Here is a 15,138-nt window from a genome sequence, read left to right as displayed (position 1 = left end):
TGGCTGGAGGCTTTTTATAGCATTTGAGACGTGTCATTAATTAACTAGGCAGTTTATTCAAGCCACAAGGACTGCAGACAATGGTTAAATCACATGTAAGCATTTTAGCATTGCATGCTGCATAATTGAGCAGCAGCATTAAAATGCAGAAAGAGGACAGGGGAAGGAGACTTCAGTTGTCTTTGGAGATAAATCCGTTTGTTATATAAAACAAACAGATAAAACCCATCCCAGCTTAACTGTCTAATATTTTGGACTGTTTTCAGAAGCATTTCAAACCTTTGTGGCAAACTTGCTATTAAAATTAATGATTTCTGCTTGCTTGTGCTAAGGGGTCTGTAAATATTTACTAAGCTATTTCAGCCTTTTGTAAACAAAATATGTGGGGGGGTTATATAAACTGAAAATGTTTAAATATTTTTGCAGAGTTTTATATATTTATACATGGAGGAAGATAGTAACATTGGTTTTGCTCTTTGCTTGGGAGACTTGATTTTTATGATGGTAGATAATAGTGACAGATTTTGTGGGAAAAGTAATGTGAATTTTAAGTGGTATTTTGCCTTTCTTTCTCCCATCTCTTTTTATTATGTTGTTTCCAAGGCTGTATTGTGCTATTTCCTAAATAATAGATAACTCTTTTTTTTCTCCCCTTTTTTCTGATAGCAGTGTATAGCTGTATTAGCATTATTTTTCCTTTGCCTTTTTGTCTCAAGTAGGTTTTTATTCATCATTCTGCTGAGAATACAACTTCCAAAAAGAAGGAAGGAGAAAACTTAGCTTGGTGCACTGTTGTCATTTCTTGGTTGTGCTTTCCTTTTTCACTAGCAACGAGCAGCTACACTGCAGATTTTTGTGCTCAGATGAGAACTTTTTAGGTTTTGCCTTGAGTTTTGTGGAGGGTAGGCAACAAGGATGTTCTCCTTGCAGCCTCTAGGGCTCATCCACAGCTTCAGGAGCTATGGTATCTATCTGTGGGTTTATTCCAGACAAATTTTTCCTGCCAGAAAGCCTGGTCTGTGCTGCACAGTTACTGAGCGGGTAATTGGAGGAGCAGAGCAATAAGGTGATACTTCAATGTGCTTTCTTCTTCCCACTCGCTTCATCTGTGCCTTGCCTAATCTTTCCCTGGATGCTCTTCATGCAGCCTGCAGAGGCAAGGCACTGGGAGAGCTAACGAGATGCTGCCATTTGTTCCAGTCATGAGAGCTGTGCCATGGGGGTTGTTTATGGGCTGACGGCGTCAGGGCTCGTTTTCTCAGCAGCTCCTGCAGTGTTTCGTGTCAGGGCTGTTTCAGATGAGTCCTGCACAGAAATTTTTCTCTTAATGACTCTGTCTGAAAGACAATACAACTGTTTTAATGTTTTGCTCGTCCTTGTAGACAGGGTGTTTGATGTTTGTTAGTGCAAAAAGCAAATGCCTGAATGGATTTCTGCATCCCTTTGGAAGCACGGTGTACTAGGATGTACAGATCAGCCTCAACAGTGCGCCTTGTAACTCCTTCCCTTTGACTCTCAGGTCACAATATTGCTGTTTTAGTTGACTAGAATCTGAAGCTGAAATGCTGTGCATTCTACCACGTCTTTGCCTCCCTCAGGAAAGAGGAATGTTGATGGCAGTGACAAGCCAGAGATGGAGGGAGAGATGAAAACTTGTGCTATTCAGTTAATGTGTCCACTTAGCATTTTTAAACCCAGTGCTGTTTTACATTTTTGAAGCATCAATGTTTGAGTCAGCAAAGTAAAGATGAGTGCAAATAGAAACAAGACCAGTCTCTGTGGGGGAGGTGTCAGGAAGAAAGGAGTCGTTTGCCTCTCCTCTCACCTTGCTGGCACCTGTACAGAAGATTTTGCTTCTATAGCCTGAAGTCTTTAGTTCTCTGAGACAGGGAGTTTACTTGAACTTGTGGTTTTGAAAAGCTCTGTGCTATGCTTCAGCCCTGAGGCACATAGTAAGCATGAGGCCGTGCAGTGTACCTCTGCAAGGGAGCAGCATGCACTTAGGATGTGTTTTAGGCAGTGTAGGGAAAAAAATTGAACCTTCTGCAGGAAGGTGCTCTCTAAGGAGAAGTCATATGTAGGGTAGGAAAATTGCTTTGTTCAGATTTTGAACTGGTCAGGAGAGGGCACGTGAGTGGAAGTGTAATTCTTACAGAGGGAAAGCTCTCCAAACTGTGAAGGTTTTACAGCATTTTTCAGGAAGAGTCCATTATTCCACTGCCAAAGCCACTTGACTGACAATACTTTGGCCCCAGGATCCCTTGGGTTCATCTAGAGTTTTGTGGTCTTTTCACTTCAAACAAAAAGTAGCTGCCAGTGTGGTTGATTTGAACTTTATCATCACTGGTACTTAATCCATCAATTTTTTGGAAGTTTAGTAAGAAGACCAGGAGCCAAATGGGGTCTTGAACTTGGGGTCAGAAGTCTTCAAGCCTGCAAATAGTCTGAAACCTTGGTGCTGAAAACAGGGATTAGAGTGATTGAATCTCGAGGAGGATATTGTGGATTTCTGCACTAGGTTTTGTCTGGGAAGGCAAGGCCAAGTTTCATAGTAATAGCAGAGGAAAGGTGATATTTTTGGAAAGTGATACCACATAGTCTTTCCATTGATTTGACAAAAAGAGATAGTATACCAATGGAAAGCAGGAGCAATATCTCTTTATTCTCTAAAACCTTTCCCATCAATGTTTCATCCTGCATGTGTTCGACTTGAGCTCTCTGTTCTTTGTCCAGGATCCAGTTTCTTGTCACTGTTCAGATGTTGAGTGATTGTTGGCAAGCTAAAAAGGAATTAATCCTTCCTTGCTTTCCTTGCTTTTTAAGAGAATAGTCATTCTTCTTCAGTGCCTGATTCGGTAACAGTTTATTACTCAGCCTGACTCCATGTTGACTCAGTTACACTTGACCTCACCCATTGCACCTATTTCCTGACCATGCTGAGTTACTGCTCTCTGCCAGCACCCGAGACCTCGAAGGAGAGGGCAGAAGTTGAGGGACTGACTTCCATTAGTGTATAGCTTAACCCAGGGACTTCTTGCTTTTATGTTATGAAATTCAAAACAGCAAGGACATTGCTTCTAAACTGCTTTGTATTGCATTTTCACTGCTTGAGAGTGCTGTCCTTGTTTCTAAGTAATACTATTTTCAATTAGGGAAAAAAAACACACCACAAAACCCCAGCAGAAACTCTCAGACTTCTAAAGCTCTGAATGAGATTTTAGCTTCAGCAGTCAGCATATCTTTCAGGAAATAACTAAAACTTGACATGGGAATAATGCAGGAGACTGCCAAGTGTATCAGTTGACTTCTTTTCCTGATTGAGTGTTTGTTGGTAAAACTAATTGCATTTTCCCACCAGATGTTGTTTTAGTTGCTATGTATAATTGCATATTTGTGAAGAATATGTGTTTTCAGAGACAGACTTTCCTGGCAGTTTTGTGGGCAATCAGGAAACAACACTGCTCGAAGAATATCCCAGAGTATTTCTGCTGTGGGAACTCAGTGGTTCAGGCTTGGAGTCCTGTCCAAGTTAATTGTCACAGAAGATGCTCTGTAGAAGGTGTTCAGCTGTTGGCCTTTTATTCATTTTGCATCCTGCTTCGAATATGATTTTTTCACATTTTAAGTAAACTGAGGCATATCATTAATGCCATGAACATTATATAGGAGGGCAACTCTTCACTTAAAAATCTAATTGCTGTAAGATGCTTGCTCAAAAATGTCTTGAGAGTCAAGAAGCATATAGAAATATGTATGCCTGGAGTACACGAGTCAGAATTAGTCCAGGTATAATTACAAGAATGTATAATAATCAGTCTTTCTGTGATTTGCTAGAATGCTTTCATATAACATTTCATAAAACATCTTTGCCTGGACAATTGCTTCTATCCCCACATGTCCAGAGTAGTTAAGAGCTTGAGGTCCTGGTTTTAAGACTACTTATATTTTTGACTCCTGAAGTGGCATGAAAGACTGTATCTCATTTACAGTCATTCAGCTACATTATACTATTTTAGAGGGAAATAAAGCCAGTGCAGTTTGAATCCCCAGTTTTTGGTATTTCAGTATTTGCTATTTCAATATTTATTAAATGGATTCGTCACCAAGATCTCTGATGGATTTACTTTGCCTTCTCATTTGATGGCTTTGTAATAGTTATCTAGATCCTATGGACTTGGTAAAAGGGAGAATGAACAAGGCTGAAAGTAGGTAATTCAGCCAGTGCTGCTTTTGAAAGGATTAATGACCTGAAATGAGAATATCACCGCTGTATGTATGTTTATAAATGTGGGTAGCTGAATGATCCTGGGCTGTACCAGCCATGTGGGGGGCTGGTAACTGCTCACATCCAAAGGAAATAGAGTCTTCTAAGATTTTTGGACATAAAGGCAGTCAAGAAAAATCTAGTGCTTTCCCCCTGAGCTTGTATGTGAATTTTAGTGATGTCTCTTTTTGTGTCAGTTCAAGAAATCATTTTACAGTGGCTGAATTTTTAATGGAAATAAAAAAAGTATTCAGCAGGAGACCAGCTGTCTCCCTCACTCTGCTTTTCTTTATTTCTCCCTGTATTTTGAGGTAAAAAGAAGGAAAGCCAGAAATATGACACTGAGAAAAAACAAACTTTCACTTTTTAACATATCCTAAGAGGAGTTTGCTGCACTGTCTCCTGCTTTGTGGTGGTGAAACAGTAAACAAGAAAAGCCCGAGCAAAATGCTAATATTACATCTAGATGGACTGCAGAATGCTGGAGTTAAGCCTTGGCAAGACTGACATTCTTTTGTTCAACTAATGAATGAAAATAATTCATGGCAATAATTTTCCCTGCACTTTCTTTGTTCTAAGCCTACCTGCATAAATAGAAGGTTGATCCATCATCTTGTGTATTTATCACTTTATAGTTCAGTTAATTTTGAATCAGCAAAATAGATTTATCTCTGTTAGTGTGATGGCAGTTTGGTGACAGCTGTGAAGGCTGTTCTTATCATAAATACTGAAGTTTGTCCAGGTGGCTAAATCAGAGCAAACAGAAGTAATTCAGCTTCCTTGAACTGCTCAGCCTCTTCTGACAGTGTAAATGGTTGACCTTATTAGCATTTTTGCAAAGTGTATTTTCTGAGGTGCCTAGTTTTTCCTGTAGGGGAAGATGGGGGAGGAGACTGAAGAAGAAAGCATAAAAACAGGTCTAAATTTGAGAAAGTGAAGATCAGTGAAGCAAAACATAAAATGAGGCAGCTGTGAATGCAGAGCTGTGCAGGACAAGTTTTTAAGTGGCAGCAGTGATACAGCCTCCTATGATGGCAACAAGATTTCAGCAGGTGTGTGTGCCAAACACACACACAAAGGCAAAGAGTAAAACAAAATATTGAAAGGGTAAGGTTTCCAAGAAGAAGAGTCCTTCAAACTTTGAAAGTACAGCCCTGGAGAATGTTAAAAACCAAAAGCTGCTACCTGTCCTGTGGGAGAAGGGAGATCTGTAACTTGAGAAATAGCTCAGTGGAGTTCCTGACAGCTTAGCCACATCTTAGGGAAGATTACAGCACTTAAGATTTAATGACAGATTGCATTAATTTTCAGAATATTTCAGTGTGTCCAGGAATTAAGATCCAATCTGGTCATGCACCTTGCATAGTCCTACAAGGCAAGTTCTGCCTGTATGTGAAAATTTGGGGTTTTAAGAACCAGATTGTACTAGGATGGGGTTTGCTAGAATAATTTTTAGTGCTGTTGAAATTAATGGAGTCTATGAGTTGTTTTGTGTTTGTGAGTTGTCAGATGTTTGTTCTTTGTAGAAAGTCAAGAGGATCTGTTAAAAATCCCAAGCCAGCAGGAGTAAAACAGATGCTTGTTCCTTTTTTAGCTTTCCAACATCACAATACTGGAATATCTCACTGGCAAAGTGCTACCCTAAAGTAGCCTCCAACAGCTTTATATTTCTTCCAGCAGCTATAGCAAATCCAGCTTCTAATGCTTTAACTTCAGCTTCAGTCAAAGGTTTGGTTGTTTCCCTGATGCAGAATGACAGTCCCTGTTCTGAAAATGTATTGATTAGATTTCCTGGGAGTTTTGTTTAACCAGCAACATTAGAAACCTTCAGTGTTAGTACTAAATGTCATGAAGGGAGGCATCTTGTTTTATCAATATCTTTCTGTAACATTATTGACTGTTCAGTTTGTACAACCAAAACCTGAGATTGGGAATAATTCTGCCTTCTACTCCTCATATGTATTCCAATTATGATAAAGTTTGAGCATTCTTACTGTTGATGAGTTCTATTTACTTACATTAAGCTAAATTAAATAGCAATAAAATGTGTTATGTGCCAAAAAAGCACTGCTGTTAGAAAAGAATACTTCTACGAAACAGTGGGCTTCCTGAGCTGGACCTTCAATGTACCAGCTCTTTGGTCACTCCACTGTAGCTTTGTGGATCTTGGTGCTGCCAAACCACTTTCTGCTGGTGCTGTGTCTGGTCCAGAGCATTGCAGCATCACAACAGATCTTACAGAACTGAGGAGTTCAGCGCAATATTATTGAAATTTACATAGCAAAGCCACCCAGCATGTCCAAGCTGTTCCTCTTGAGCTGAATTTTTAGCTTCTTGGCTGTTGTAATATTAATCTCTTCATAAGAGGAATCATTCAGAGCAAAATACCCCATCTTTTGCTTACCGTATGTCTTTTAGAAATTGGTGTATTTCAGATTGTTAGTTGGAGTGTCTTTGATATCATGGGCATTTAAGGGGGTTGCGATATTGAAAGCTAAGTTTCATGGATGATAGTTCAGAAATCTTGCTTGAAAAACCTATTAATTTACCAAAACTAGGTTGTGAAACTCACCTCAAGTTAGCACATAGACTAAAGAGGTCAGTGCGTTCCAGAGAAGGGTGTTTGTCAGGTATTCAGATTTGTTATAATAGATAGAAGTCACCCCAAGCTGGGATTTCATGGAGAACTAAGACACTTGTGTTTCAGAACTGAGCCCCCCTTTCATCTCCTGGTACACTTGGAAAGCCATGTGTGCTTTCCCAGGGCTGTTTACCACAGTTTCCCTGGAAAGCACACAACATCTGGGCACTACAGGAGCCCTGCATTTGTGTGACTTTTAATCAGCTGCAGCTTCACTGGAGTGTCGGCTTGGCCATGTGTGATATTGTGGTAAAGACATACTGCATTTATGTTGTGCTACTGACTCACACTCAGAAGGTATTGGGTGATTTTAGGTATTGGGTTATCGGATTTTCCCTACTCTGCAAATGCAGTTCTGCAGTTGGTAATACATGTAAGATCAGTTGTGATAACAAGCAGAAAGGAGAAGAGATGAGTCAAGAGAAGAACAGAACAAGGTGCCAAAAAACCACTTCAAAATAAGTACTTGGGTTTTTTAAATTATTCTTATTATCACTTAGCTTTTGTGTTCAAGGGATAACAAACCATTATAACTTGTTCCCTTTTCCAACATTCTGTCTGACCTCCTAGATCTGCAAACACACACAAAAATAAAATTATTTAAGTATCTAAAATGTAACTTCTTAATTTCTCTGTTAGATCCTTTAGGGGTATCCTGTGGCTCAACCTTTTGTCTGAAGGTCAAGAGAGTTTTATTCATCTGACATAAGTAGCTTGAGTGTGGCATTTATAACCTGAGTAATGTTATGGATGATAACACCATTAGACATTTTTACAGCTTCAGCAGGAGTTCAGCCAGCAGGACTATCAGGCTGATAAATGCTTTCATCTTAAAGGTTGTATTGCTACAATAACCCTGAAACTTAAAGCTGCTCCTTGAAACCTACAGCCTGGCTGAAGAGATGAAGTGTGCCCTCTGATATTTCTCGGTTGCTAAAGAGCTCTCTCAAGTTCCAGTGCAAGAATTAAGATGCTGACATGCAGCTGTTCTGAACTGGAAATTACAAAGGACTTCATAATTTTAAATTATTTGGGGGTAGTGTTACTCAAAAGAATTAGCTTTAGATTGAGATGAGACTGAACTGTTGAGTGATGAATCCAAAGATTTTGTTCCTACCCAATTATAAAATGTTTCTGCAGGGTTTTAGGAGGCAGACTCTTGTCAGACTGCTATTTTCAGTAACAACAGAGGTTGAGCTCCCCTGTCTGGGTATTTGCAGTTCTAAAACTTCTTGCAGACCAGTTAGAAACTAATCTCTAGTAGACTGAGAGTGGTGTGAAAAGCTAGCAGTGACAACTGGTAAGATTTTGTCTTTGTAAAAGTTTGTTTTGTTGAGATCAGAGAGTGGCTGTGTTTTGAAAATGAATAGTGACAGTGGCTGTGCACTGATCATGCATGTGAAAACAGTGGAAATAGTGAACAGTGTGAAAGGAGATGTGGTGATACAAGTGGAAGAAGAATGGAATAATGGATCACAAGGGAGGATAGCGTGAGATGAACAAAGGTTGAATTCTTGCTTTTACACCTAAGAATAGTATTCTGAGGCTTGTAGCAAACTTCAGTTGCTGTTTTAACCCAGCAACTATTTAACACAAAAATATTTATAACATGTAATGATTACAGGTAAGGCAGACAGATACTGATTTTTAAAAATATTTTTGATAATGGGAAACAACTCCATTGTTTTCCTTAAGATTTTAATGACTTTATGGGAGTTCTGTTAAATTGCCATTCGAGTTTATAACCTTCATTATGTTGATAATAAAAAGAACTCCAGTATTTTTCTTTTTGGTTTGGATTGTAGTTGTTTGGGTTGTTTGGGTTTTGTTTGGTTGGTTGGGGGTTTTTTTTGTTTGGTGGTGGAGTTTTTTTTGTTTGGTTTGGTTGGGTTTTTTAACTAAGGCTTAGGAAACCATGCTTCCTTTCTGAAACTTTCAAAAGTGCAATATTGACAATGGCTTCCTAGGAGACTGCTGTTGAATAAGTGTGATATAATGCACACATTGCCTGCTGCAAGTCTGACACAGCCTCTCAGCAGGAAGGTAGAAAAGAAGGCCTCTGACAGCAGAGGTCACCAAGGGTTGATTGCAGGCTTTGAACAAGAAGTGTACATGGAGATCCTAAGTGGGCTGTGATTCTTCAGCTTGGGAAAGAGATGACCAGGGAGTCACGTAATAGAGGTCTGTAAAATTGTGACCAATGTAAGTAGGGAACAATTATTCATGTTTCTTTCAATGTAAAGAGCTAAAGGTTGCCAAATGAAATCATCAGTTATCAGAGAGAGGGATTGTGGGTTTTTTTTTTTTGTTGAAAGCTGCAGGAGCATGCGGGGGAGATGCTTGCTCAGTGCATCCTGTTCTTTCACTCTTCTCCAAACACTTGACCACTCTTACAGGTAAGATCCAAGGCTAGGTGAATTTCTGGCCTGGGCATTCAATTGTTAGAACCCTAAATATACTGGAAATAGATGGTTGACTGAAGAGCAAGTATAAGGTTTGACCTTCCTTTGAGCTTCATTTTTAATGCTGGCTAGTTTTCAAGTTGATGGGTGCTTTTAAACTTGCTTTAAAGTGTATTTGCCTCATACAGAATTATGTGATGGCACCAACAGCCTTGGCTAATCCATTTATTGCTTTAGGATTTATTAGTCCTTATTTCCTGATTTTTCTCTTAAAATTCATCAAATATTCAGGATCTTAACTTTCTTAAATCCTCAAGAAGAATTTATTTAAAAAGAAATTGGCTGGTTCCAGTCAGTCTGACTTCAGTCTGTGATTGGCTATGGAGTGGTTTAAGTGCAAGAAAAAACTTGGATTATCCATTTTGTGTTTGAAATGGTGGGTGGAAGCTCTTCTCATCTCTTACTGGATGTGCAGCATGTTGCCTTATTGCCTTCCCCTTGGCCTGTGTTAATCTACTTCCAGCTGCCTGATCATGCTGCTTTTGCGTTTTTTGGAAGGCATTCTTCCAATTTCTCTAACTCATCAGCTCAGTAACCTGTCCCTCTATTCAGCTTTGTATTTCTCATGAACCATTTGAAATTTCTGCTAGAACTTCACTTTTGTCAGCTGTATCTTTTCTTTTGATGTTGTTACGACTGATGCACACCTTTTCTGCCACCAGGTTTAGGAGTTTTTGTAGTATCCAAGAATACTAAATAATCTGTGGTAGCCTTTCTGCTAGCTCACTTTCAGTTTGGTGATGATCAAGTTCAAATTAAGTGTAATGTCTCACATTAAAGTGAATGAAATGCATCCACCATGAAACGTTACTTGCTCACAGATTTTACAAACTTACCTGTAGACTCTGCTGCTTTAACTTCATTCTTCACATTCATCTTTGATTGCAGGGTCCTACTCTGGCACCCTTTCACATCCATGACTGCTTTGCTTTCAGTGTATTTCCAGGGTAGCTGGTTAATGACAAGATGCGTTTGAAGGAGGGCCCCGTGGCTGACAACTGGTGGGACTGAGGGTTGTTGTGTCATTTTCAGGTTCTGTTTGGCACTGCTGATGGCCAGGTGATTGTCATGGACTGCCACGGGCGCATGCTGGCCCACGTGCTCCTTCACGAGTCAGATGGCATCCTCAACATGTCCTGGAACTACCCCAGCTTCCTGGTGGAGGACAGCAGCGAGAGCGACACGGACTCCGACGACTACTCCCCACCACAGGGTAAGTCATGGGCACATCCTTCTGCTTCAGCTTTGCACCTGCTCATGAGGGCAGCCCAAATGCCAGGGCGATGTCATGCCCTACAAAACCAGCAGGGTGGCCACAGTTTCAAGCTCTCATGGAGCAAAGGGCTGGTATGGGAGAGTGGCTTTTTTCCCAGCTGTGCCACCAGCCTTGCTGCCTCATCTGTGCTGCTCTGCCTCCGTTTGCACAAATGAGATAACATCACAAAGCTCAAAAGCTTTCCGTGAGGGTGAGTGAAAAACAGTAGACAGGGACATGTCAGGTTTCACTGATAAGCAGATATGAGGTATTGCAGTGGTTGGTGTGTGTGGAGGTACAGAGTGCAGTCACAGAAATTAATGCACTATTATATAGATTCATGTGAAAAGACAGCAGTACTAGACACGGTGTAAAGTACTATGTATTTAGTGTTATCTCTGTTTTGTAGGATTTCTGTAATGCTCATCGTTACAGTCCCATCCTTCATAGTCCTGACATCAAGAGTTCCATAAATACTGCAGAAGGCTCAGAAATCAAGACATTTCCTGCAATGACATGGGGTAGAAGCAGGGTGACTGGAGTTGGCTGGAGTTATTAATTCACATGCTTCAGAGCACATTGCCAGTTTGAGAGTCAGGAATAAATCCTTCCCTCTCCTTAAGTCTCAATACAACTCATTTGGTGAAATATTTGGTTTTAAAGTCTTTGGAAATCATCAGTAGCAAAGACTTCTGAGGCCTAGGTGTCCATGCACAGTCTGTCCCACCCTTCTCATTCAAGTAATGATTATACTTTCCATTTATGTGATTGATCACTTTATTAGCTCTAGGTGAGCTGTTACTGTATTTCAGTGTATAAAGCCTGAACTGCATTAAGAACTAACTTGCTATAACAGTCAGTGATTGTACAGTGAAAATTTTAAATACATAACAATTATTCAGAAGTAATTCTGAATTTGGGTCTTGGATGTGAACCTCTGAATTGAGGACTTTTGCAGTTTTAACTCTAATTTGGATTCACACTAAAAAATCTATCTTTTCCACTATATGTGTCTATATAATAAGCTTATGTATTTAACAAATATTGAAAGAAGATAATCTGATCACCTGGAAAATGTTAGAATATTTTAAAACTGGATTTTGTTTTGGCTTTCATGCCTTACTGCTGGTACTGGGTAAGATTTCTTACCTTAGAAGGAAAGAAACTAACTTCAACCTAGCAAACTCCTAAAGCAAGACAGACAACAGCAATAAATTGGATTTTTCCTGGGTTTTTGTTGTGTTTTTCAGAAATACTGAGGTTTCCATTTGGAGGATGGTGAAATTGCAGATGAGAGCTTAAATGATCCAAATGTGTGTGTTAGCTTTTTCTGAGTCAGTCAGGGGGTGGGTGGACTCGTTACAAGCCTATTTTAATGATTACCCAAACATGATGTGTTTTCTTTAGAGCAGATGTAGCATAAACCTCTCAAAGGTGACAAGCCTTTGACTCACACAGATGTGTAGGAAGGACTAGAAGTTTGTTGGGATTTTCTTATTAAATTATATACACACGGAGGTGCCAGTTACTAGACATCTTTCTCCAAAATTCTTTCTCATCAGCTTTTTTACGAGTTCAGGAAACAATACTACTCTTAACTGGTTCTGACATTTTTGTTGACTGGAAAGATGTTGGCTGGGCTTTGACAGGCACTTAATCAGGGACCAGTGGCATCTCCTCTCAGAAACTGTAAACAGGAGTTAAACACCAAAAGCTGCAGATGCCAATATTGGTCATGAAGTATTTGAGCAAAGGAATTTTAGTGAATTGCTGAAAAACAGGCCCAGAGGACCAGAGACTTTGCAGAAATGGTTTTTAAAGCCAAGTGTTCCATTTGGGCTCCCCTCTCCTTTTGGGTGCATTGGATCCTGTTATGCAGAATGGCAGGTATCTTTTCATGCTGCTGCCTAGACATTTAGAATGCAGTAATTTGTGAAAGGTCAGTATGTTCTCTTTGAAATTCTTAAAATGTCTCTGTGTGACTTTAGGAGGAGTCCCTGGTACCTGCCCAAGCAAAAAGGGTATAGAGCAGATCACTTTTAATGTTATTATGTTGTTCATCATGCTGGTTTTCAGCTGGGGTTCCAAGAAAGTCTTCCAAGGCACTGGTTTTCCATTTCTTTGTCACTTTGAGGCATTGAGAATGAAGACTGAAAACCACCACTATGTAACATAATAGTATATGCATAAATCACTGTGGATGTGGAGCAGTAAAAATTGACAAAGTAAAAGCACTGAGGTTTCACAGAAACAGAGAAGCTTAACTAGCTAAACCTGCTTTGTTTGTGCCCACAGATGTTGCAGAAATAAGCAGGTAGAGAGGCTTGGAACAGCTCCTGATGGTGATAGGCTGAAGTACAGTGTGTTTTGACCTGGATGTGATTATTTTTGGTTGCTCACCTTTTGCTCACTCAGAGCCTTGTTTTGCAGATGGCCCAGCTGCCTATCCAGTGCCGGTGCAGAACACCAAGCCACTGCTGACTGTCAGCTTCACGTCAGGAGACATCAGTTTAATGAACAATTACGATGACTTGTCTCCCACTATCATCCGCTCAGGGTTGAAAGGTACCAATAAGAAGCTGTTTCTCCCTCTCCTATGCCCTGTTTTTCCTGTATTTTTGATGATGTGTGCATAGGATACATTTTTGTGCCTCTTGCTCCTTAACCCAGGAGCCCTGAGCGCTGTTATTGCCGTTTCCAGCAGTGACACCTGCTGGAGGAAGAGCAGTTCTTGGCTGATGGAGTTTCTGTGTTTGAAAAAATGCTTCACATTATTTTTGAGATTGTGTTTTCATGGCAGTTTTGTAGGAAAACTGATCTGTTCTGCAGTTTTCCAGCAGAATGCATTAATATGATTATGGTTCTTTGTGTGAATGTCTCTGCTACATAACACTTCCTTTGCATGTCTAATTCACAAGGTCTTCCGTGCTTTTTGCAACCTGGTATAAATTGCAATGCTGCTTTGGTTCTCATAATTATTGAAAACTTGCTAGAATTATTAATTGTCAAGAAGCAACTTGTTCTGAGAGAGAAAACATTCCTGTGATTAATTACTATACATTTTGCGAAGTGATGTGCACCAATGTTTGTACAATCAGTATTCCATGTAAAATCTTTAGCTCACATTGAATTTTTTACTGTTCTTACCTGTTAAAAATGTCCTTTACTTTGCCAGGACTCTGTGTGCAATTTACTGTGCTTTGCCTGCAGAGACATTTTAATTCAATACAGCACATAGGCACATGCTTAAATATAGGTTCCACTGAAGCTTTTTCATCTCCACAGGTGAATTAGTTTTAAATTAGATGAAAAGAGAATTAGGCTGCTGGAGCAGACTCTTAGCTGTTCTGAAATAGTGGGTTGTTTTTGGTGAAAAGTTGCCCTAACACTGTCCCCATAGTTCTTGGGTGATCTGTTATGTACAGTAGTCCTGGGAGGTAAAAACATCACCTTTAAAGTTTCTGTTCCATTCCTTTCTCCTTCTGTGCCAGCCCCAGAAATATGTGAGTGCCAAAATGGAGCATCATGAGACAACCCTACAATCCAGAAAACTTCATCAGTTGAAAGGAACCCAAAAGTGTGGAGAACTGGGGCCAACTTAAAAAAGCTCTTGTGATAATCACCAATGGATCTGTTCAGCATTTCTACAATATTAGAGTAATCAGGGTACTGAGCAGTCTTGAGTTGTCATCTAGTCTAGCTTTCAACTGGAAACAGTAGGAGAAACAGACCCCATCTTATTCTCTGTTTAGAGTTGCAGGGCTCTATCTTGCTGAGGATGTGTGTCCTGTTTCTCCTTCCCCACTGGCTTTCACTAGCACAAAAAAGATCCCTTAAGTATATTGCCCTCCTGTAGCAAAATATTAATGTGCTAGATTGGGTAGGAATATTTTTATTAGTTATAAGCTGGACTACATTTTTGTCATCAGTAGACAAAAAACATGCAGCATTTTACTGGATTGGGAATGTGTGTGAGATAGAAAAAGATGATTGGGATATTGTTGTTTTAAGCACTGTACAGTGGAAAGTATTTTATGTCTGGTTCTATATAGATGTTCACACTTCTGTAGCTTCATAATTTTTTTCAAGTGACTGTAAATTTTACTGGATTTTATCACAGGCAAGAAAGTGCAAAACCACTGCAAGTCCTTGTTCATGTGTTTGTGTTTAAAATCTCAAAGTATTGCTCTGTGATCTCTGCAGCAGATATCTTGCCTTTATTGGCTGCTGCAGGCTACTCATTGTATTTTTAAAGTAGACAACTATGAAATTATTTCAAGCAGTAGCAATATATTTTTAATATATAGAGAATATACATATTCTACTAGTTGTGCAGAGTTCTCATTTTACTGATAATATTTCTGTTAAATTGACAGAGGAAAAACCTTGATAATTTGATTACCCAAATAAAACTTCTTTTGATCCAGCTTGAACAGTCCTGGTAGTTTGTGAGTCCTAGTGGAGGTCCTGAACTGTTCAAATATATCCTTTATTTTTTTGGTGCTTTTAACTCTGA

At 39.6% G+C, this 15,138-nt stretch overlaps 1 protein-coding gene across 3 annotated transcripts in view; it reads left to right on the top strand.

Annotated features, from left to right (window-relative positions):
- TULP4 (TUB like protein 4) overlaps positions 1-15,138 on the top strand; it is a 150,453-nt gene that overhangs the window by 101,206 nt on the left and 34,109 nt on the right. For all 3 annotated transcript variants that reach the window (XR_009114240.1, XM_058019966.1, XM_058019965.1), the window contains exons 5-6: positions 10,400-10,580; positions 13,053-13,187. Coding sequence is in view for 2 of the 3 variants with exons in the window: in XM_058019966.1 (XP_057875949.1) it covers positions 10,400-10,580; positions 13,053-13,187 (316 nt within the window). In the remaining variant the exon portion in view is untranslated. The remainder of the gene's footprint in view (positions 1-10,399; positions 10,581-13,052; positions 13,188-15,138) is intronic.

Source organism: Melospiza georgiana, chromosome 3 (genome assembly GCF_028018845.1).
Source record: "Melospiza georgiana isolate bMelGeo1 chromosome 3, bMelGeo1.pri, whole genome shotgun sequence".
In the NCBI taxonomy this organism is placed as follows: Eukaryota; Metazoa; Chordata; class Aves; order Passeriformes; family Passerellidae; genus Melospiza; species Melospiza georgiana.
This window is presented reverse-complemented; position numbering and strand designations above follow the sequence as displayed.